This window comes from Podarcis melisellensis, assembly GCF_964234715.1.
Source record: "Podarcis melisellensis genome assembly, chromosome: 8".
In the NCBI taxonomy this organism is placed as follows: Eukaryota; Metazoa; Chordata; class Lepidosauria; order Squamata; family Lacertidae; genus Podarcis; species Podarcis melisellensis.
The window spans coordinates 55,752,921-55,769,944 of record NC_138540.1 but is presented as its reverse complement, the minus strand read 5'-3'; the positions used below and the strand labels follow the sequence as shown (position 1 = coordinate 55,769,944).

At 48.5% G+C, this 17,024-nt stretch overlaps 1 protein-coding gene across 1 annotated transcript in view; it reads left to right on the top strand.

Annotated features, from left to right (window-relative positions):
- CCDC102A (coiled-coil domain containing 102A) overlaps positions 1 to 15,870 on the top strand; it is a 36,915-nt gene extending 21,045 nt beyond the window's left edge. The window contains exons 3-9 of the mRNA XM_081922708.1: positions 240 to 466; positions 562 to 670; positions 1,974 to 2,090; positions 3,563 to 3,772; positions 5,478 to 5,648; positions 6,981 to 7,084; positions 14,566 to 15,870. Coding sequence (XP_081778834.1) covers positions 240 to 466; positions 562 to 670; positions 1,974 to 2,090; positions 3,563 to 3,772; positions 5,478 to 5,648; positions 6,981 to 7,084; positions 14,566 to 14,692 — 1,065 coding nt within the window. The 3' untranslated portion in view covers positions 14,693 to 15,870. The remainder of the gene's footprint in view (positions 1 to 239; positions 467 to 561; positions 671 to 1,973; positions 2,091 to 3,562; positions 3,773 to 5,477; positions 5,649 to 6,980; positions 7,085 to 14,565) is intronic.
- The last annotated feature ends 1,154 nt before the right edge of the window (positions 15,871 to 17,024 follow it).

Sequence of the window (17,024 nt, the reverse complement as noted above, 5' to 3'; positions counted from 1 at the left end):
AAAAAATCCAATGTAAATTTTAAAAATCCAGTTTTGTTGTTGTTGTTTTTTAAACACCCATTGATTTTTATCCACCCTGGGGATGCATGTGCTGTAGAAGGATAAAGGACTTGCCTTGCCTCTGGCTGCCCTGACCTGGCAAGTCAATTTCTCGGCCAGAACAACGGACCACACCTGAGCATACCATGAGTCTGTAGACAGGCCTGACTTTGGCATTTGTGACCTCTTCTTATCCGCAGTCGCTGCAGGAGTTTGAGCTGATGGAGAACCTCCTGAAGAGCAAGCAAGAAGGGCAGGAGTGCTGGGACCAGCGGAGCACGGTCAGCGTCCGCTCATCTTTCGCCCGGCAGGAGAGGAGCCGGCTGCTCTGGGAGGACGTCTCCGTCATCGAGGAGGACGCCACCAAGATCACGGCCCTGAAGCTGAGGCTGGACGAATCCCAGAAAGTGCTGCTCAAGGAGCGGGAGTGAGTGCTGCCACTACCACCCCCCTCGCTTGCTGAGGAAGCGCCCAGAGTGCGGCCCTCAGCCTTGCCCTTTGTGTTGTTGTTGTCTCTTTCAGGGACAAGCTGTCCCTCAGCAAGAACATCGAGAAGCTGGAAGGGGAGCTGAGCCAGTGGAAGGTCAAGTATGAGGAGCTGAACAAGAACAAACAGGAGGTGTTGAAGCAGGTGGGCAAGATCTGTAGCAGAAGGCCCCAGGTTCAGACCTCAGTGGCATCTCTAGGTAGGGCTGGCACCGTCCCCTACAGGAAACTCATAGCTAAACTGGAATTGCAATTCTACAGCAGCTGGCAGCAGCTACACTGGTGACTGGGAGTGACCACTGAGACCACATAACACTGAAAGACCTACACTGACTCCCAGTACATTTCCAAGCACAATACAAAGTGTTGGTGCTGACCTTTAAAGCCCTAAACGGCCTTAGCAAAGTATACCTGAAAAAGCATCTCCACCTCCCATCGTTCAGCCCGGACACTGAGGTCCAGTGCCAAGGGCCTTCTGGTGGTTCCCTCACTCCGAGAAGTGAGGTTACAGGGAACCAGGCAGAGGGCCTTCTCGGTAGTGGCACCCATCCTGCGGAACGCCCTTCCATCAGATGTCAAGGAAATAAACAACTATTTGACTTTTAGAAGTGTTTTTAATATTCTGTTGAGAGCCACCCAGAGTAGCTCGGGAAACCCAGCCAGATGAGCAGGGTATTTTTTTTTTTATTATTATTATTATTATTATTATTATTATTATTATTATTATTGGCAGTGATGGTCACCAAGCACCCACTTGGATAGCTATAAAAGAGGATCAAACAAATTCACAGAGAAGAAGTCTATTGATATGACTGTGCTCTGCCTCCATGTGTCTAAATACTAGTTTCTGGAAAGCACAGGAGTGGAGAATAGTAATAATAATAATAATAATAATAATAATAATAATAATAATAATATGCCACCCATCTGACTGCCACTCCATGTGTAGTTCAAGATAGAGTAGCATTCTGTGTTCTATACTTCTGAATTAAAGACTGCCTGACTGCACAATCTTATCTGGCTGCTTGGAGTGGGGTTCCCCATTCCTGCTGCAGTGGCTAGAACAGCCACCAACCCCCCAGCTCCAGCTTTTCACTTTTCAAGCACTTTGGACTACTTTGGGCTGGTGGGAATTGCAATCCCAAACATTTTTCAAGTCGGTCAGTGGTGATTTTCTACTATCATCCTCTCCTGTCAACATTCTTGAGAAAGTGCCCTCATGCAGCCACTCCTGCAAATCTACATTTTAAAGCAAATTCTTTTTATGATGTGGGGGGGGGGGGAATTATAAATATGAGCACAGGGGGGTTCTGGCAGGATATTTTCTTATCAACACAGCAGCTCTCTGCATCCCCCTGCTCTTAATGTGGCTCTTTAAAGTGCTGCTATTGATTTTGCCCACAGACACCAGAGGTAATTTCCAACTTCTCTTTTCAATCTGTCTACAGCTGAACATTCTCAAGGAGATCCACCAAGACGAGTTGGGGCGCATCTCTGAGGATCTGGAAGACGAACTGGGGGCTCGATCAAGTATGGACAAGAAATTAGCTGAGTTGCGATCAGAGGTGAGAATTAGGGGGAAGTTGACCTGGAAACCTGCAAGAACAGCAGTGTCCTTTGTGCTTCCCCATTGCTCACTTAGTTGCCCCACTAAAGTGTGGGGTAGTGCTTAGAGTGTCGGACTAGAGCGTGGGAGATCAGGGTTCAGATCCCTACTGAGCCATGAAGTTCACTGGGTATGACCTTGGGCGGGCCAGTCAGTGCCTCTCAGCCTGCCTAACCTACCTCACAGGGTTGTTGTGAAGAGAAAATAGGGAAGGGAGAGGACCATGTACACCACCTTGAACTCTTTTGAGGAAAAGGCATCATATAAAATAAATAAATAAATAAATAAACTGAGCTTCAAACATTTCTTTTGTGGCTCTGCTAGTACAAAAGCTTTCAAACTTGTTCCTTTTGACATCTGGAGATGTGGGTTCAAATTCTGAGGCAAACGTGGTGGTTTGTTTGTTTGCCATGGTGTTTGACTTCAGACTCGGTTGCAGGCGGCCAGTGTTAAGTTGCCTTTTTGGTCCACACACAGCTTGGAAGAGATGTCACTGAGACATTGGGCTGCCCCAAATGGCAAAGTCGCAGAAAGGGTAGTGGAGGAGCATCCTTTGTAGACAGAAGGTCCCAGGTTAACTTCCTGGCACCTCTGCTTCAGAAGATTTCTGATTGCTCAGCTGGAAAAGATCTTGGCAGCGGCTCTCTAAGCCAGCATTGGCCTAGGTAGAACCAAAGTCTCCACCCTTGGAAAGCTTCCTGTGTCCATCCCAGTAACCCTTGCAGCATCACAGATTTGCACATCACACATGGCTTTATTGGATTATATATAGAATTATAGCCTCTTTGGTATGTGTTCTGTTCAGGCAGTGAAAGTACAGACCTTTTCACTGGTGGCCCCTTGGCTGTGGAATATTCTTGCCAAGGAGGCCCACCTAATGCCAGCATTGTCCACTTTTAGGTGACAGGCAAAGACATTCCTGTTCTCCCGGGCATCTGGAGACATCAGGCAGCCTGTTCAGCTTGCTCTTTTGCACTGGCTACTAATGCCCCATGGGTAGTCTAATGAACTGACCAGGACCTTGCAGTCGTCATCTGAAGAAGGCCTTCTTCATGTGCCCCCTCCACAGGTGGCAACATGGGGAACGGGCCTTTTGAGTGGTGACTTCCCGCTTGTGGAATGCTCTGTCCAGCAAGTCTCTCTTGGCGCCATTGTTACATATCTTCAGGCACCATGAGAAAACATTCCTTTTTAACAAGGCCTTTGGCTTTTAATTATCTATGTCCTCTTAGAATGGGTGGGATTTTTCTAATGTATTTTTCTCCTTGGTTTTAATGTTATGTATGTTTGGTTCGTTTTGTACATCTTGTTGAGTCGCCATGGTGAAAAAACAAAAAGAGTGACTAGCAAATTAAATAATGGGGAAGCTAGTTCCCGCAGACATCTTTCCAGCAGCAAGACTGATCCCCTTACACCCTCCTTTCCCCAAAGATGGAGCGGCTCCAGGCCGAGAACGCAGCGGAATGGGGCAAGCGCGAGCGCCTGGAGACAGAGAAGCTTAACCTGGAGCGAGAGAACAAGAAGCTGCGGGCGCAGATTGAGGATGTGGAGGAGGTTCTGGCCCGGAAGAGGAGGCAGACGGTCAGCGCCCTCGACACCGATTTCAAGACCATCCAAGCGGAGCTGTTTGAGAAGAACAAGGTGACATAAGCTTAAGGGAGGGAGATCACCCTGGGGGCGGAAGGTGGTATTTCAGACCTCAGGGAACCTCACTTGTCAAAGCTGACCTTTGGACACTGCAAGAAGCTGATCTCACTGCTGCTTTACTCAGCTGTGACGTTCCTAAATAAATAACTGGGACCAACAGCAAAGCACTGCAGCATGGAGCTCTCCTGTTCTTGTGTTCCAGCCTGTCAGCTATGTGTTCTTCCAGGATACTCCAATCCATTCCATTTCACACACAAGTCAGTATTCTGCTGCCCCCTTAGTGTGCTGGACAGCTCACTGGGCTGTTTTTATTTCCTTCTCCATGCCAGGTATTTTTTCTAAAGATTTTCGTACTTCTATACACACACACACATTTCTGTTCTCCATCCAGACAAGGAAGAATATTATCAGAGTTCGGAGACATATTTCAGCCAGGCAGAAACACTCAAAGAGGGGCCAAGTAGAGCATGAGACTCTTAATCTCAGAGTTGTGGATTCGAATCCCACACTGGGCAAAAAGATTCCTGCATTGCAGGGGGTTGGACTAGATGACCCTTGTGGTCCCTTCCAACTCTACAATTCTATGATTCTATGAAGGCTGATTGGGTTTGTTTTAAAAGTCGCATCGAAGGTTGCTTTCTGACAGTCAACACCAGGGGGCAGCCAACCCTTTCCATTGGCAGAGATAGAGATAGAAGCCTTCAAAGTAATCTCCACAGGGCTGCTGCCTTACTATATTGCAGCAAAAACAATATAGAGCAGCCTTCCCCAGGCTGCTGCCCTCCGGAGATGCTTTGCACTAAAATTCCCATCCGTTGCACTGAATGAGACCAATGGGAGTTGCAACCCTAAACATCTCTGGAGAAAAGCTGACACAATAGTCTTGTGGCATAAACAGGTGCCTCATTAAATCTGTTCATCTTTTAAGTTGCCACAGACTTTGGTTGTTGTTTTCTGTGCAGAATAGGAACTTGGTAAGAGACACTCAGGACTCCTCCAGATGACCTGTTTATTGAGCATTTGTCCAGATTTAATTTCACAAAGCTTGCACAGAGGTTTATACAGTGGTACCTCGGGTTAAGAACTTAATTCGTTCTGCAGGTCCATTCTTAACATGAAACTGTTCTTAACGGGAGGTACCGCTTTAGCTAATGGGGCCTCCCGCTGCTGCTGCGCCGCCGCCGTGTAATTTCTGTTCTCATCCTGAAGCACAGTTCTTAACCCAAGGTACTATTTCTGGGTTAGTGGAGTCTGTAACCTGAAGCGTCTGTAACCTGAAACGTTTGTAACCCGAGGTACCACTATACAATATTGGCACTTTTGGTTGAATTTGTTTGCAGAAAGGTTACACCTCTTCTAATCAATCGATGGTTATCCCATGCTTTTTAATGCATTTCCTCATCACTTCCCTAACTGCAAAAACAAACTCGTATTTCCAGTATGCAATTAAATTCCTCTTGCAAAATACTGAGTTTGGGGGGTGATGCTCAGAGATCCTTAAGAATGAAACACACAAATTGCACGTCCTCTTTGAAGGTGGCACAAGAGTAGAAACCACCACTTTTCCCTTTAAAATACAGGGTGGGGGACTAGGCAAAGTGGCGCTATTTTTTGTAGCACATGCAAAACACACCCTAAGCAGCAGGCTTCCTTTCTCAGAGAAGGTTGAGTACTCCCTCACCGCCATTCCCTCCCACAGGAACTGGCCGATCTGAAGCATGTCCACACCAAACTGAAGAAACAGTGCCAGGAGAAGATGGCCGAGCTGGCCCACGCGAACCGCCGGGTGGAGCAGCACGAGGGTGAGGTGAAGAAGCTGCGCCTGCGAGTTGAGGAGCTCAAGAAGGAGCTGGCCCAAGCAGAGGACGAGGTAACCCTTTGCACCTTCCACGCTTGTGTCCCCTTTCCCTGACCTTGCAGCAGCTTCTACTCTGGGGAACATGTGCTCACTGTTCCAGGATGGTTTGGGACCTGCTTCTGTCCTTTCACTCAACTCCCCACCCACCTCCTCCTCCTGCTGTTGTGTCCCTATATGATGACAGCACAGGCTGTTTCATCTGGACAGGCCTGCAGATTTCAACAGTAACACAGCAGCATCAGTTCCTCCTTGCTCAAATCTGGGTACCATTCACGGCATGGCTTTTGAAACTCTAAATTCCTATGGAGCCTGGCAGATTTAAGATAATGTCTATTACCTCACGAGCCCAGGGAAGTGATTTGCTTAGGGTTACCCTCAAGATTGGTAGAAATCATCCTTCCCCAGCCTGGGTGTCCCCTCCAGATGTTCTGGATTACAGCTCTCAAAGTGATGCAGTTATGTGCCTTTGTATGCCACATCTTGCATGATCTGCGTGGAGAAGGGCTTGGCTCAGTGGTGGAGCGCACACTTTTGCATGTGAAAGGTCCCAGGTTCAATCCCTGACATCTCCAGCTATGGCTGGGGAAGGGTCCTCTGTTTGAGATCTCAGGGTTAGGGCTACCAGCCAGAGCAAAAATATACCAGTGATCGGACTCAGTATATGCCCAATTGTGAAAACTCATATGAGAGTCAAAAAACATTCTTGCCTTTTCCTACTGCCCATTTGTCTGCATGGCTGTTTTATCGCAAGCTGGGCTTGCACAGCTTGGTGACCCACAACTAATCCAAACACAGCCTCGCAGTTTGGTAATCCCTTCTGCTTTTTGCTGGCTGCCTGGAACTGCAAGGATGATAAGAGGGGAGGATATCAAGGAACTGGCAGGCTGGCAGACATGGCTGCAGGGTTCTGCATTCTGCTTGGTACTGGCCTTGTTGCAAGGTATGGAGATAAGTGAAGATGGATTGGACCTTTCCTGGAACCCCAGTCCCCCAAAAAACAATGTACTTGTGTTAGAGGGCACTGTGTGTTGAGCCCAAAAATCATTTGAATTACCTGTGCACGAGCTACCGCTTCTGAAGAGGCAAGCAGTATTTCAAAACCAAAAAGCTGATTGCCTCTTTGGGAGTGAGAGCTGTGTCAGAGCAAGATCAAACTGCACACAAGGTGTGTGTAAATTACCACTATGGTTTGTGTGCTACTGATTCTAGCATCCAACTTAAGCCTTGGCTGCTGGTGTCTGGCTGACAATAAGGCAAATAGCGTGTTGGTGGTGAGGGTTCAACTCCACCTTCCCCGACTGGGTTGCTGCCCTCACTTGTCTTGTGTTTCTGTCTGCTCTGCAGCTTGACGAGGCCCACAACCAGGCACGGAAATTGCAGAGGTCGCTTGATGAGCAAACAGAGCAAAGTGAGAACCTCCAAGTTCAGCTGGAGCACCTGCAGTCCAGGTAGGGGGAAGCAAAGATCAGGCTAGGGAAGGTGAGAGATGAGCTCAAGGATGGAGGAAAAGGGACTAGAACGATGTGACGGGCATGATAAAGCAAGTGGTGGATCTACAGTATTTGGGGATTGATGTATTTAGAGGCAGAGTATTTGGGACGGGGGAATGAAATTCCATCCCTGCAAAGTTGTCTTCCGCTTTTGCAGGGTGGGCTGTTTATTTTACACATACACATTCGTTGTTTGATGACTGTGACATCAGGTGGCACAACTGGTTGCAAAACCCAAAGTATTCATCCTTGCACAAGTAAAGGTGCTGCGTACGCAGCCAGTTTTTCTTTTGAGGTTTTCTCTGCAGCAGCTCTTGAAGAGGCATGCCACTTTTCAGTGTTTTAGAAAGGCTTCGCTCTTTAGGAAGCTGCTGCAGAGACAAGTCAAAATAATTTATTGCCAGACATGCATCACATCTTCTTCATTTGGGTATGCCCAGGGTAGAGAAACCCTACCCTGGGCATACCCAAACACAGCAGCATCTAGCTTGGCTCACTTACTTGAGTGGTCTTTGGCTATTTGTTCTCCCTCCGCTTTTCTCTCTGCTCTCTGATGCGCTTGCTCTCTGTTCGTTGCATGCTGTGGTTCAGATTGCATAATCCAGGGCTGGTAACAGGGCGATTCATAAAGGCAGAATGAATGGACAACAGAAACACAGACTTCCTGGATTAGCAAACTGCTTTAGGTGGCTGCAAGTACAATCCTAACCTCAGGCACACTGAGCAGACCCCAGTACAACCTCTTGCTCACTGAACCAGTTTAGGATCCAGTGGATCCGTGGCTGTCTCAGCTCTCCACTCTCCTTGCCTTGGATGACTTTACACAGCTTTCTCTAACCAGGTGCCCTCCAGATGTTTTGGACTACATCAGCTGGCTGGAGTTGATGGGAGCTGCAGCCCAAAGCATCTGAAGGACAGGCTGTTGCAGATGGCTGTGTTATTATTACTTACATTTTTATCCCACCTTCTTTCCTCCAAAGATCTCACAGTTCTCCTCCTCTGCATTTCAACCTCACAACAACCCCGTGAGGTAGGTTAGCCTGAGAGCGCATGACTGGCCCAAGGCAACCCAGTGAATTTCATGGCCAAGTGGGGATTTGAACCCAGATCCTAGTCTGAAACTTTAACAACCACACTAGCATCCTTCGCCTTTTAACTCCCTTCCTGGATTTGTTCCACGCATCCTCCAGTTCCTAATTTGAAGTTGAAATCTTTGCCTTCTTTAAAAAAGCATCCTCCTGAACCAACTCCTGGTAGTTTGCGAGCACAAGAGAACATGCAAATCAGCTGCGGGTTAATTTAGACTGCAAACGAGAGTGAGTGCTGGGGCGTTAGCTCTTAAGCGCTGTTCGAAGACTAATTGGACGAACTGTTGTCTCCCTGGAGGCTTTGCAGAAGCGGGAGTCCTTTCCAGGAAAGGAAGGTTGCATCAAAGGGTTGAAAGGGGGTGGGGAGGGGAGCCAGGTGGGAGAATGATCTCATTGATAAATTGGAGGAGAGCATCAAGGGGAACTCTTCAAATTGCAGCCATCCGTTTCTCAGCAGCTTACCTGTCAGCCGCGGGCTGCGGATGAGAGGGTGGGAGTGGGGAAGGAATGTCGTGCCTGATCAGCAGAGAACAGTGATGGATGCTACAGAGCCTGGAGGGTGGCTTTCGGTCACCCTTGCCCCATTTCTCTCTGTCATGTTTGCTGGAGGCAGGTTGGGAGGTTAAATGTGGGGGGAACTCAATCCTTTAACCCATGCGGTTAGGGCCTTGTCAAATGCACTGAGTCAGTTCCAACCCCAGGGTCCCTTGGAATCTCCCTGTGGATACTAGGGTGTGCCGATTCCCCAGTGCCCTTAAAAACAATCCGCCGGCACCACTGCCCTCAATGACAGCTGCAGCCGCTTCTGCAATCAGCTTAGCCCTGCCACTGGTTGTGAAACAAAACATACATGACTAAAGGCAGGGGAAAGCCACTTGATTTTCAGGTGATCGTATTTCGCCCCACTTAAAAGAGGGAACAAACGTGAGCAGGGCTTGTTTGCAGGTGCCAGCCTGGAAGTCTGGGGCTGGCTCCAGAGTCTGGCAGGCTTGGGCATTATCCTGTGCCCCCAAGACTGGTAAAGGGCTCACAGACGCAGCATTGCTCATCAGTTTTACTTTGCATGGAAGAAATCATAGACTGGTTGGACGCAGAGGAATGGTGGGAAGAACCAGCTGAGGAAACTCCAAGGGAAGAAGGCTCAGAGCCCGGGGGCGGGGGACAAGGCCGAGTGGTCAGAGGGAGAGGAGGGAGCAGAGTGAATTGGACAAGATGACGCTCAGGGACCCTTTGGCCTGATCCTGCAGGTTTTCTTTGTTGTTGTTGTTGTTTAGTCGTTTAGTCGTGTCCGACTCTTCGTGACCCCATGGACCAGAGCACGCCAGGCACTCCTGTCCTCCACTGCCTCCCGCAGTTTGGTCAAACTCATGCTGGTAGCTTCAAGAACACTGTCCAACCATCTTGTCCTCTGTTGTCCCCTTCTCCTTGTGCGCTCCATCTTTCCCAGCATCAGGGTCTTTTCCAGGGAGTCTTCTCTTCTCATGAGGTGGCCAAAGTATTGGAACCTCAGCTTCACAATCTGTCCTTCCAGTGAGCACTCAGGGCTGATTTCCTTAAGAACGAAGAGGTTTGATCTTCTTACAGTCCATGGGACTCTCAAGAGTCTCCTCCAGCACCATAATTCAAAAGCATCAATTCTTTGGTGATCAGCCTTCTTTATGGTCCAGCTCTCACTTCCATACATCACTACTGGGAAAACCATAGCTTTAACTATACGGACCTTGGTCAGCAAGGTGATATCTCTGCTTTTTAAGATGCTGTCTAGGTTTGCCATCGCCTTTCTCCCAAGAAGCAGGCGTCTTTTAATTTTGTGGCTGCTGTCACCGTCTGCAGTGATCATGGAGCCCAAGAAAGTAGAACCTCTCACTGCCTCCATTTCTTCCCCTTCTATTTGCCAGGAGGTGATGGGCCCAGTCGCCATGATCTTCGTTTTTTTGATGTTGAGCTTCAGTCCATATTTTGCACTCTCCTCTTTCACCCTCATTAAAAGATTCTTTACTTCCTCCTCACTTTCTGCCATCAAGGTTGTGTCATCTCTTACAAAGGCCAAAATGAGCTCCTGTCTTCTGAATTGCAGGGATCTCATTCCTTCCAAGTGCCCGGGGGGGGGGGAACAGGACAGCCCATTTTTTCATGCAAGATCTCGGCAGCCGTTTCAGGTGCCGTGATCTCGCATTGTGCTCTTGCCCCGAAAAAGTGCTTTTTCCAGGGCTGCGAGAGATCTTGCCCCCCCCCCACAAAGTGCTTTGGGGGTGGGAAAGATGAGAGTGAGATCCAGGTCAAGTGACTCACCCAGGAGCACATCCCGGAAGACCCAGTTTTGCGTTAGAAAAAGTTGGATGGTATGGAATCTGTGGGGTTCTCAACAAGTTCTTTTTTAAAAAAATGGGTTAGGTAGAGCGAGGGGAGATACAGTAAATGATCAAAGAGTTGGAGCTCCTTCCCTCAAGAGGTTAGGCAATGAAGGAGACTTGATAGACGTTTACAAGAGTGGAATGTTGCCAAGGAACTGGAAACACTGGACCAGCAGGAGTCGGAAGGTGAGTGGCAGAGGCCCCTTGCACATGCTCTCCTCTTCCACTAGAGGGCGTGGAGGGCTTTGCGTGGGAATGATGAACAGCAAGAGGGAGAGAAAAGGGTCTCAAGGGCGCCACCCACTTCCTCAAGGAGATCTAGAAACATGGAAGGATGAGGGTCAGAGGGCCCATGGCATGCTAAGTGAAGCACCTTTAAGAGATACTTTCATTTTATTGCCTTTAAAAAGTTTTTTTTAAAAAAAATAAAATGCATGCATGTTTCTCTAGCAATAAAACACTGGGTTGCCTGCCAGACAAATCGATTCTGCTCGATCCAAAGAGCTTTTGAGGAGGCAGCTGAGCTCTAAAAGAAAGAAAGGAAAGAAAGCGATGATTTTTATCTCCTCCTTTTTATTGGGGAGGTTGGCATTAAATCATACGAGAATAATGGAGCCTTCCCTCCCTCCCCCTCCCTCGCCGAGCCCACCACCCTCTTTCCTTAAATAATTCATGCCTTTTTCCAGTAAAAAGCAACTGGAGTCAGAGGCTGCCGCACCTAGAGAATTATCGGAGCGGCGTCCTCCTTGCGAGCTCCTGCGTGGCTTCAGATGGGAAATCCAGCACATAAATTTCCACGGGTGGAATTTAATGCTGGGATGATCAGGGAGCTGACAGTGCTGAGAATGCCTCACTGGCGAGGCTGAAGGGTAACAAGGCCCCCTATGAAGCGAGCAGAGGGGCTGAGACGCTGCTCTGCTGTCTAGGAACCGGCTACAGTCTCCGGGAGCTGTGGGCTCCTCCAAAACCAGTCCCAGCAATTGCTCATAGCAGCAAACATTTTCCGCGCTCCCACCAAAGCAGAGCCTTGGGACCCCTCTGCAGTTTCATGAGTCTGCCTGCCTCTTAGCTCCCAAGCCAGGCTCAAGGCCTTCCTGTTGACATGAAAAGCCCTAAGCAGTTTGAAACGGGGATACCCAATACAGGGAGTGTCTCCCCAAGTGCAGACCAGACCATGGTTTAAAATCCGCTGGTTGTTAGTGGGCCTTCTCAGTGGTAGCACCACCACTGGCCCCTTAGGAATGCCCTCCCCTGGGTGGTTCGAGGGGCAGAGGCAGGCGTGAGTTTTAGATGCATCTTAAAGACCTCTACGTTCCTTCAAGACTCTTGATTCCTATTTTTAAAACTCTACTATCATGCAATTTGACCTAGGTTATACAGCAGGCACAGAGGCCCTCTGGCCTGCAGGCAAATTAGGCCTCACCAAGCTTCTAATCTGGCCCACAAGGCTGTTTCCCAACCCCATGGCCATGACTACCTGTCACTCATCCAATACCATGTGTAGGGCAGGTGAATCCTCAGCTGCAAAGGCACAAGCCTATACCCTCGTCTACAACAGCCAGGTTTGGGGATCTCCACAGGCTGCTGCCAGGCAGGATCCTGAACATTCAGTGTCTGGAACAGGAAATTCCACATTGGCAGAGGGTGACAGGACTGGCTAGAGGGGCACATCTACCCAATCCAACACCAGACCAGCACAAAGAGGTTTTGGATTACAGCCGAAGACAGAGGGAAGGCAACCTGCCCAGATCTACCCAGTGAATTCGTGGCAGAGGCAGAATTCGAACAAGGGGCTCCCTGATTCATAACTCACCACACTACCTTTCGTGAACCTCCCCAGATCCACTGTATATACTGTATATGCACCTAATGTGTCCTTAATACCCACTTGTTAACACCAGTCTTTCCTCCACCACTGTCTCATCTGTCTAAAAAGGACATCTGGGTAATTGCTTCTCTCTTTGGTTTACAACCTACCACACCACCAGTATTAAACAGCCATGATTTGTAGCAGAAGGGGGTTTTTTTGGAGGGGGAAGGCGGGTGCAGGATTAGCAACAGTTCTAACAGAGAGGTTTTCTTTCCCTATTGTGTTGTAAAATGGGAAGGGTCACAGTTCTCTTCTACGCAGACACAAAGAATAAGAATTGTACAAATACAAACAATTCTCACATAAAGCCCTAATTACGTGAGACAACTAATTGCTGGTGGTGTTTATATTATTAGCGTATTATTGGACTACTGAATACGGGGGTGTTAGATGTCGTAGTTCAGCCCGCAGGCCCCCGCGTCTGCCTTCCCACTCCTTGATAAAAGCTTCCAGACAATAATGTGCTGTTGGTTAAGCACCCTGAATCTGAAAAGGGTTTCGAGTGAACTTTGCTTGCTTTAATCAAAAGTCTATTAAGTGCTGCTTGGAGCCACTGAGGGACGGTCTGTCCAGATCTGCCTTTATCAGCATGTAACACCCACTTAGCTGGATGAAGTTTAAACATGAAGCAGTAGCTGGGGGTGGGGGAATAGATTTATTTATATCTCATAGACCTTAATGGGAAAGGTTAGTTTCTTGCTGAATATCTAAGCTAAAACAAAAGGAGGGGTTGGAAATCGATGAATTATTCAGTCTCCTCCACAGCCTTCCCCAGTCTCTGAATGCCTCTGACCACAGTTTGCTGGGAATCGCAGGAGGAGAGAGCTGCTCTCACGCATGGGTCTTACTTGCAGGTGTCCCATTGGGGCACCTGGTTGGCCACTGTGCAAACAGGATTCTGGGCTAGGTGGGCCTGTTCCAGCAGGCCCGACTTGTGTTCTTAACCTGCTGCCCTCCAGATATTTTGGACTGCAGCTTCCATCTGCCGGCATGGGAGCTGATCTGCACGTGCAGGAAAAAGAAGTCAAACGTGCGCTACCACTTCAGACTGCAGGGGGTGAGGGGGCAGGGCTCACATATTTCTATACTATGTACAGTGTTCTTTTATATTAAAAATGCCCTGCAAATCAAAAATGAGCACAACAGGAATGGTTCTATCCTGGCCTTTTGCCAGCTATACTGTTTTGCTCCTTGCAGAGGATTTTTAACGGGGGAGCATTAAAAATGTGATTCCCCTACTTGTAGTTCAAAGCCATGCAATCTGTTGTAAGGTAAAGGGACCCCTGACCATTAGGTCCAGTCGTGACCGACTCTGGGGTTGCGGCGCTCATCTCTCTTTACTGGCAGAGGGAGCCGGCGTACAGCTTCTGGGTCATGCAGCCAGCATTACTAAGCAGCTTCTGGTGAACCAGAGCAGCGCACGGAAACGCCGTTTACCTTCCCGCTGGAGCGGTACCTATTTATCTGCTTGCACTTTGACGTGCTTTCGAACAGCTAGGTTGGCAGGAGCAGGGACAGAGCAACGGGAGCTCACCCCGTCGCGGGGATTCGAACCGCCAACCTTCTGATCGGCAAGTCCTAGGCTCTGTGGTTTAACCCACAGCACCACCTGTTCTGCCACTTCATTCATTGTATAGGGCAGACCAAGGTTTATTCCCTGGGAGCTTAAAAAAAGGTACTTGTTGGACCAGTTACAGTTCAAACCTCCTTGAATCAAGCTGTTGAGTTACACAGAATTCCTCTTTGGGAACGTACCTTAAATTCAGAACAAAGACGATGTTACATTCCTAGGCAGGGGTCATCCTGCACTTGTATATATACTGTGGAACAGAGAAGCATGCACAGAGGGCTCCCCCTGGGGGCGCATACCATGAACATGGTTGCAGCATAGCACCAGTGCAAGGGATGCATGGCCCAATAGCCCATATAGGGCAATCTTCAAACATTCCTGTTTACCCCGGCATTTGATAGCTGAAATATGCTGTCGCTGTTCTGTTTTATTGACCGTATCACCTTGAAGGCCACTAGGTGATGGGAATGAAGGACACAAATGCAACACGACCACCGATAATAATAATAATCATTGTTTAATAATAATAGCCAAAAATCTCGTTTCTCCTGGGACAGGCTTCGCCGTCAGCAGAACATCCCCCTTTTTGGGAAGATTCGCGGTTCACGCTTTGGCCCTGACAACCCTGGCGATGGCAACAGCGACCTGGATGAAGACGAAGACCTGCAGATCCAAGTTCCTTAGCAGCTGCCACTGGAGAGACACTCCAGACTATGACAGAGACACCAGATGCTGGTGGAGCTGGGCATGGCCTGTGGGCTTAGGACAAGTGACTGGAGCGGCAGAACGGTCTTTGGCCTCTTCTTTTGCCAACCCCAGGGAGAACGTATGTGAAGCTGTGAGGAAGACTTTGGGAAAGGGGAAGCCAGGCCTCCATGTTCTGGTCTCCACAGCAAGAAGGTTTGGTGACTAGGATGGGGGCTAAATAGAGACCCTGGGGAGATTTCATGGAGGGAGTTGCTAAACTTTATGGAAGGCTCGCTTTCTCTACAGCTCCAGTCCATAAATCATTGCTAATACTTTAAAAAAAGCAAGAATCATCTAGACCTGAGGGATAGCTCAGTCAGTAGAGCATGAGACTCTTAATCTCAGGGCTGTGGGTTCAAGCTCTACATTGGGCAAAAGAATCCTTCATTGCAGAGGATTGGACTAGATTTTTGTTCAAACCCTTCCATTGCTCTGGCCTTAATTCCTGTCCAGCTAATGCCTCTCCACAGCTGACCAACACGGTTTCCGCAAACACAACACTCCTCTGGAAGTTAACCACAATACCTCTGACCTCAACCCAGATGGATGGATATAATGAGTGATACAGAGCGGGGAATCAACACATTGGAGGGAGGAATCTCGTTGTTGAAATCTCTTATGTCCATCTGCCAAAGTGGTTCTTCCATGTCTCAGGAGTTGAACTGATGATTGAATAAAAGATCTAGTGGGAAGGTGATGGAAGAGACCGATGGTATAGGGAGAGACACCCTTGAAGATGCATCTCATCCTCTCAGACTGCCCAGTGTGTGCATGCGTGCGTGCGTGTGTTTATGTATTTGTATATGATTTGTATTATAAAACTTGAGATAGCCATGGAATCCCAGCCAGCACTGCAATTATTGGTCTCGCTCCCATGCCTTCCTGGTGTCACAAAAAGAAACAGCAAGAAGCTGGAAGGTCCCCAGTCCAAATTTGCAACAACCTCTACCACAAACCTGCAGGCTTCCAATTCTCTTATTCTATGCAACAACTACAATATGGAGATGATAACACTCACATGCCTTTTGGGGTTGCAAGGATTGCGAGATAATACAGTGGTACCTCTGGTTAAGAACTTAATTCGTTCCGGAGGTCCGTTCTTAACCTGAAACGGTTCTTAACCTGAGGTACCACTTTAGCTAATGGGGCCTCCTGCTGCTGCCGTGTCGCCAGAGCACGATTTCTGTTCTCATCCTGAAGCAAAGTTCTTAACCTGAGGTACTATTTCTGGGTTAGTGGAGTCTGTAACCTGAAGCATCTGTAACCTGAAGTGTCTGTAACCCGAGGTACCACTGTATATGTGAAATGCTTTTTAGGACTTGAAAGCTCTATATGAAGGCTAATTAATATTAGTATTGCAGTAACAGCCCCTCACCCTATTTCTGAGTAGTTCCTGCCTAATGCCCTCTGCCAGTGATGGCCACCAACTTGGTTGGCTTTAAAAGAGGATTAGACAAATTGGTGGAGGAGATGGCTATCAACGGCTATGCTCTGCCTCCACGGTTGGATGCAGCAATACTTCTGAATGCCAGTTACTGGGAACCACAGGAGGGGAGAGGGCTCATGTGCTCAGGTCCCCGCTTTCGAGTTTACCACTCAGGCATCTGGTTGGCCACTGTGAGAACCAGACTAGATGACCCAATAAAGCAGGCACTTCTTGTGTTTTTATGAGTTCAAATCGTGAGAAGGTTGCTTATAAAAGGTAGCACAACCCAACGGAAGACCATCCATCAGTCATGTGTGATGGTCAGGGAGATGCTTGACAACCCACCCGTTTGTGTATCAGAACCAGGAGTACATGGAGCCCCTGGTGGGTGTCCACACATGGGCTGATGGGATACACTCAGCCTGGTAACTCACAGGTTCTGCAGGCCCCTTGCCATAGCATTGTGGACTTCAATAATGGGGGAGCCTGCTCACCCCCCCCACCTGCTGAATTTTCGCCTTCTCTGCAATTCTGAAAGGGGTGGGGACCATCTCAGCTCCTAGGCCCGGAGACCTGCTGGATAGTAATGCCTTCATGGAATTTGACATCTGGTGTCAAATTTCCCATGTAACTCCATCTGTTCCCCCACCCACCCTTTAAACAAACTCTTGGGGCTGCATTTGGCAAACTCAGGGTAGAAAAGGACTGAGGGGGACTTGTGGGACTGGGCTTTACCTGTATGGGTGCCATTTCTTGGCTCCCTCCTTCCCAGCCTGTAAATCTCTGGACCCTTCCTGTGTTCCCTCATCCCATGCTCGAGAATTCCAAATACTTTGTGGTTGC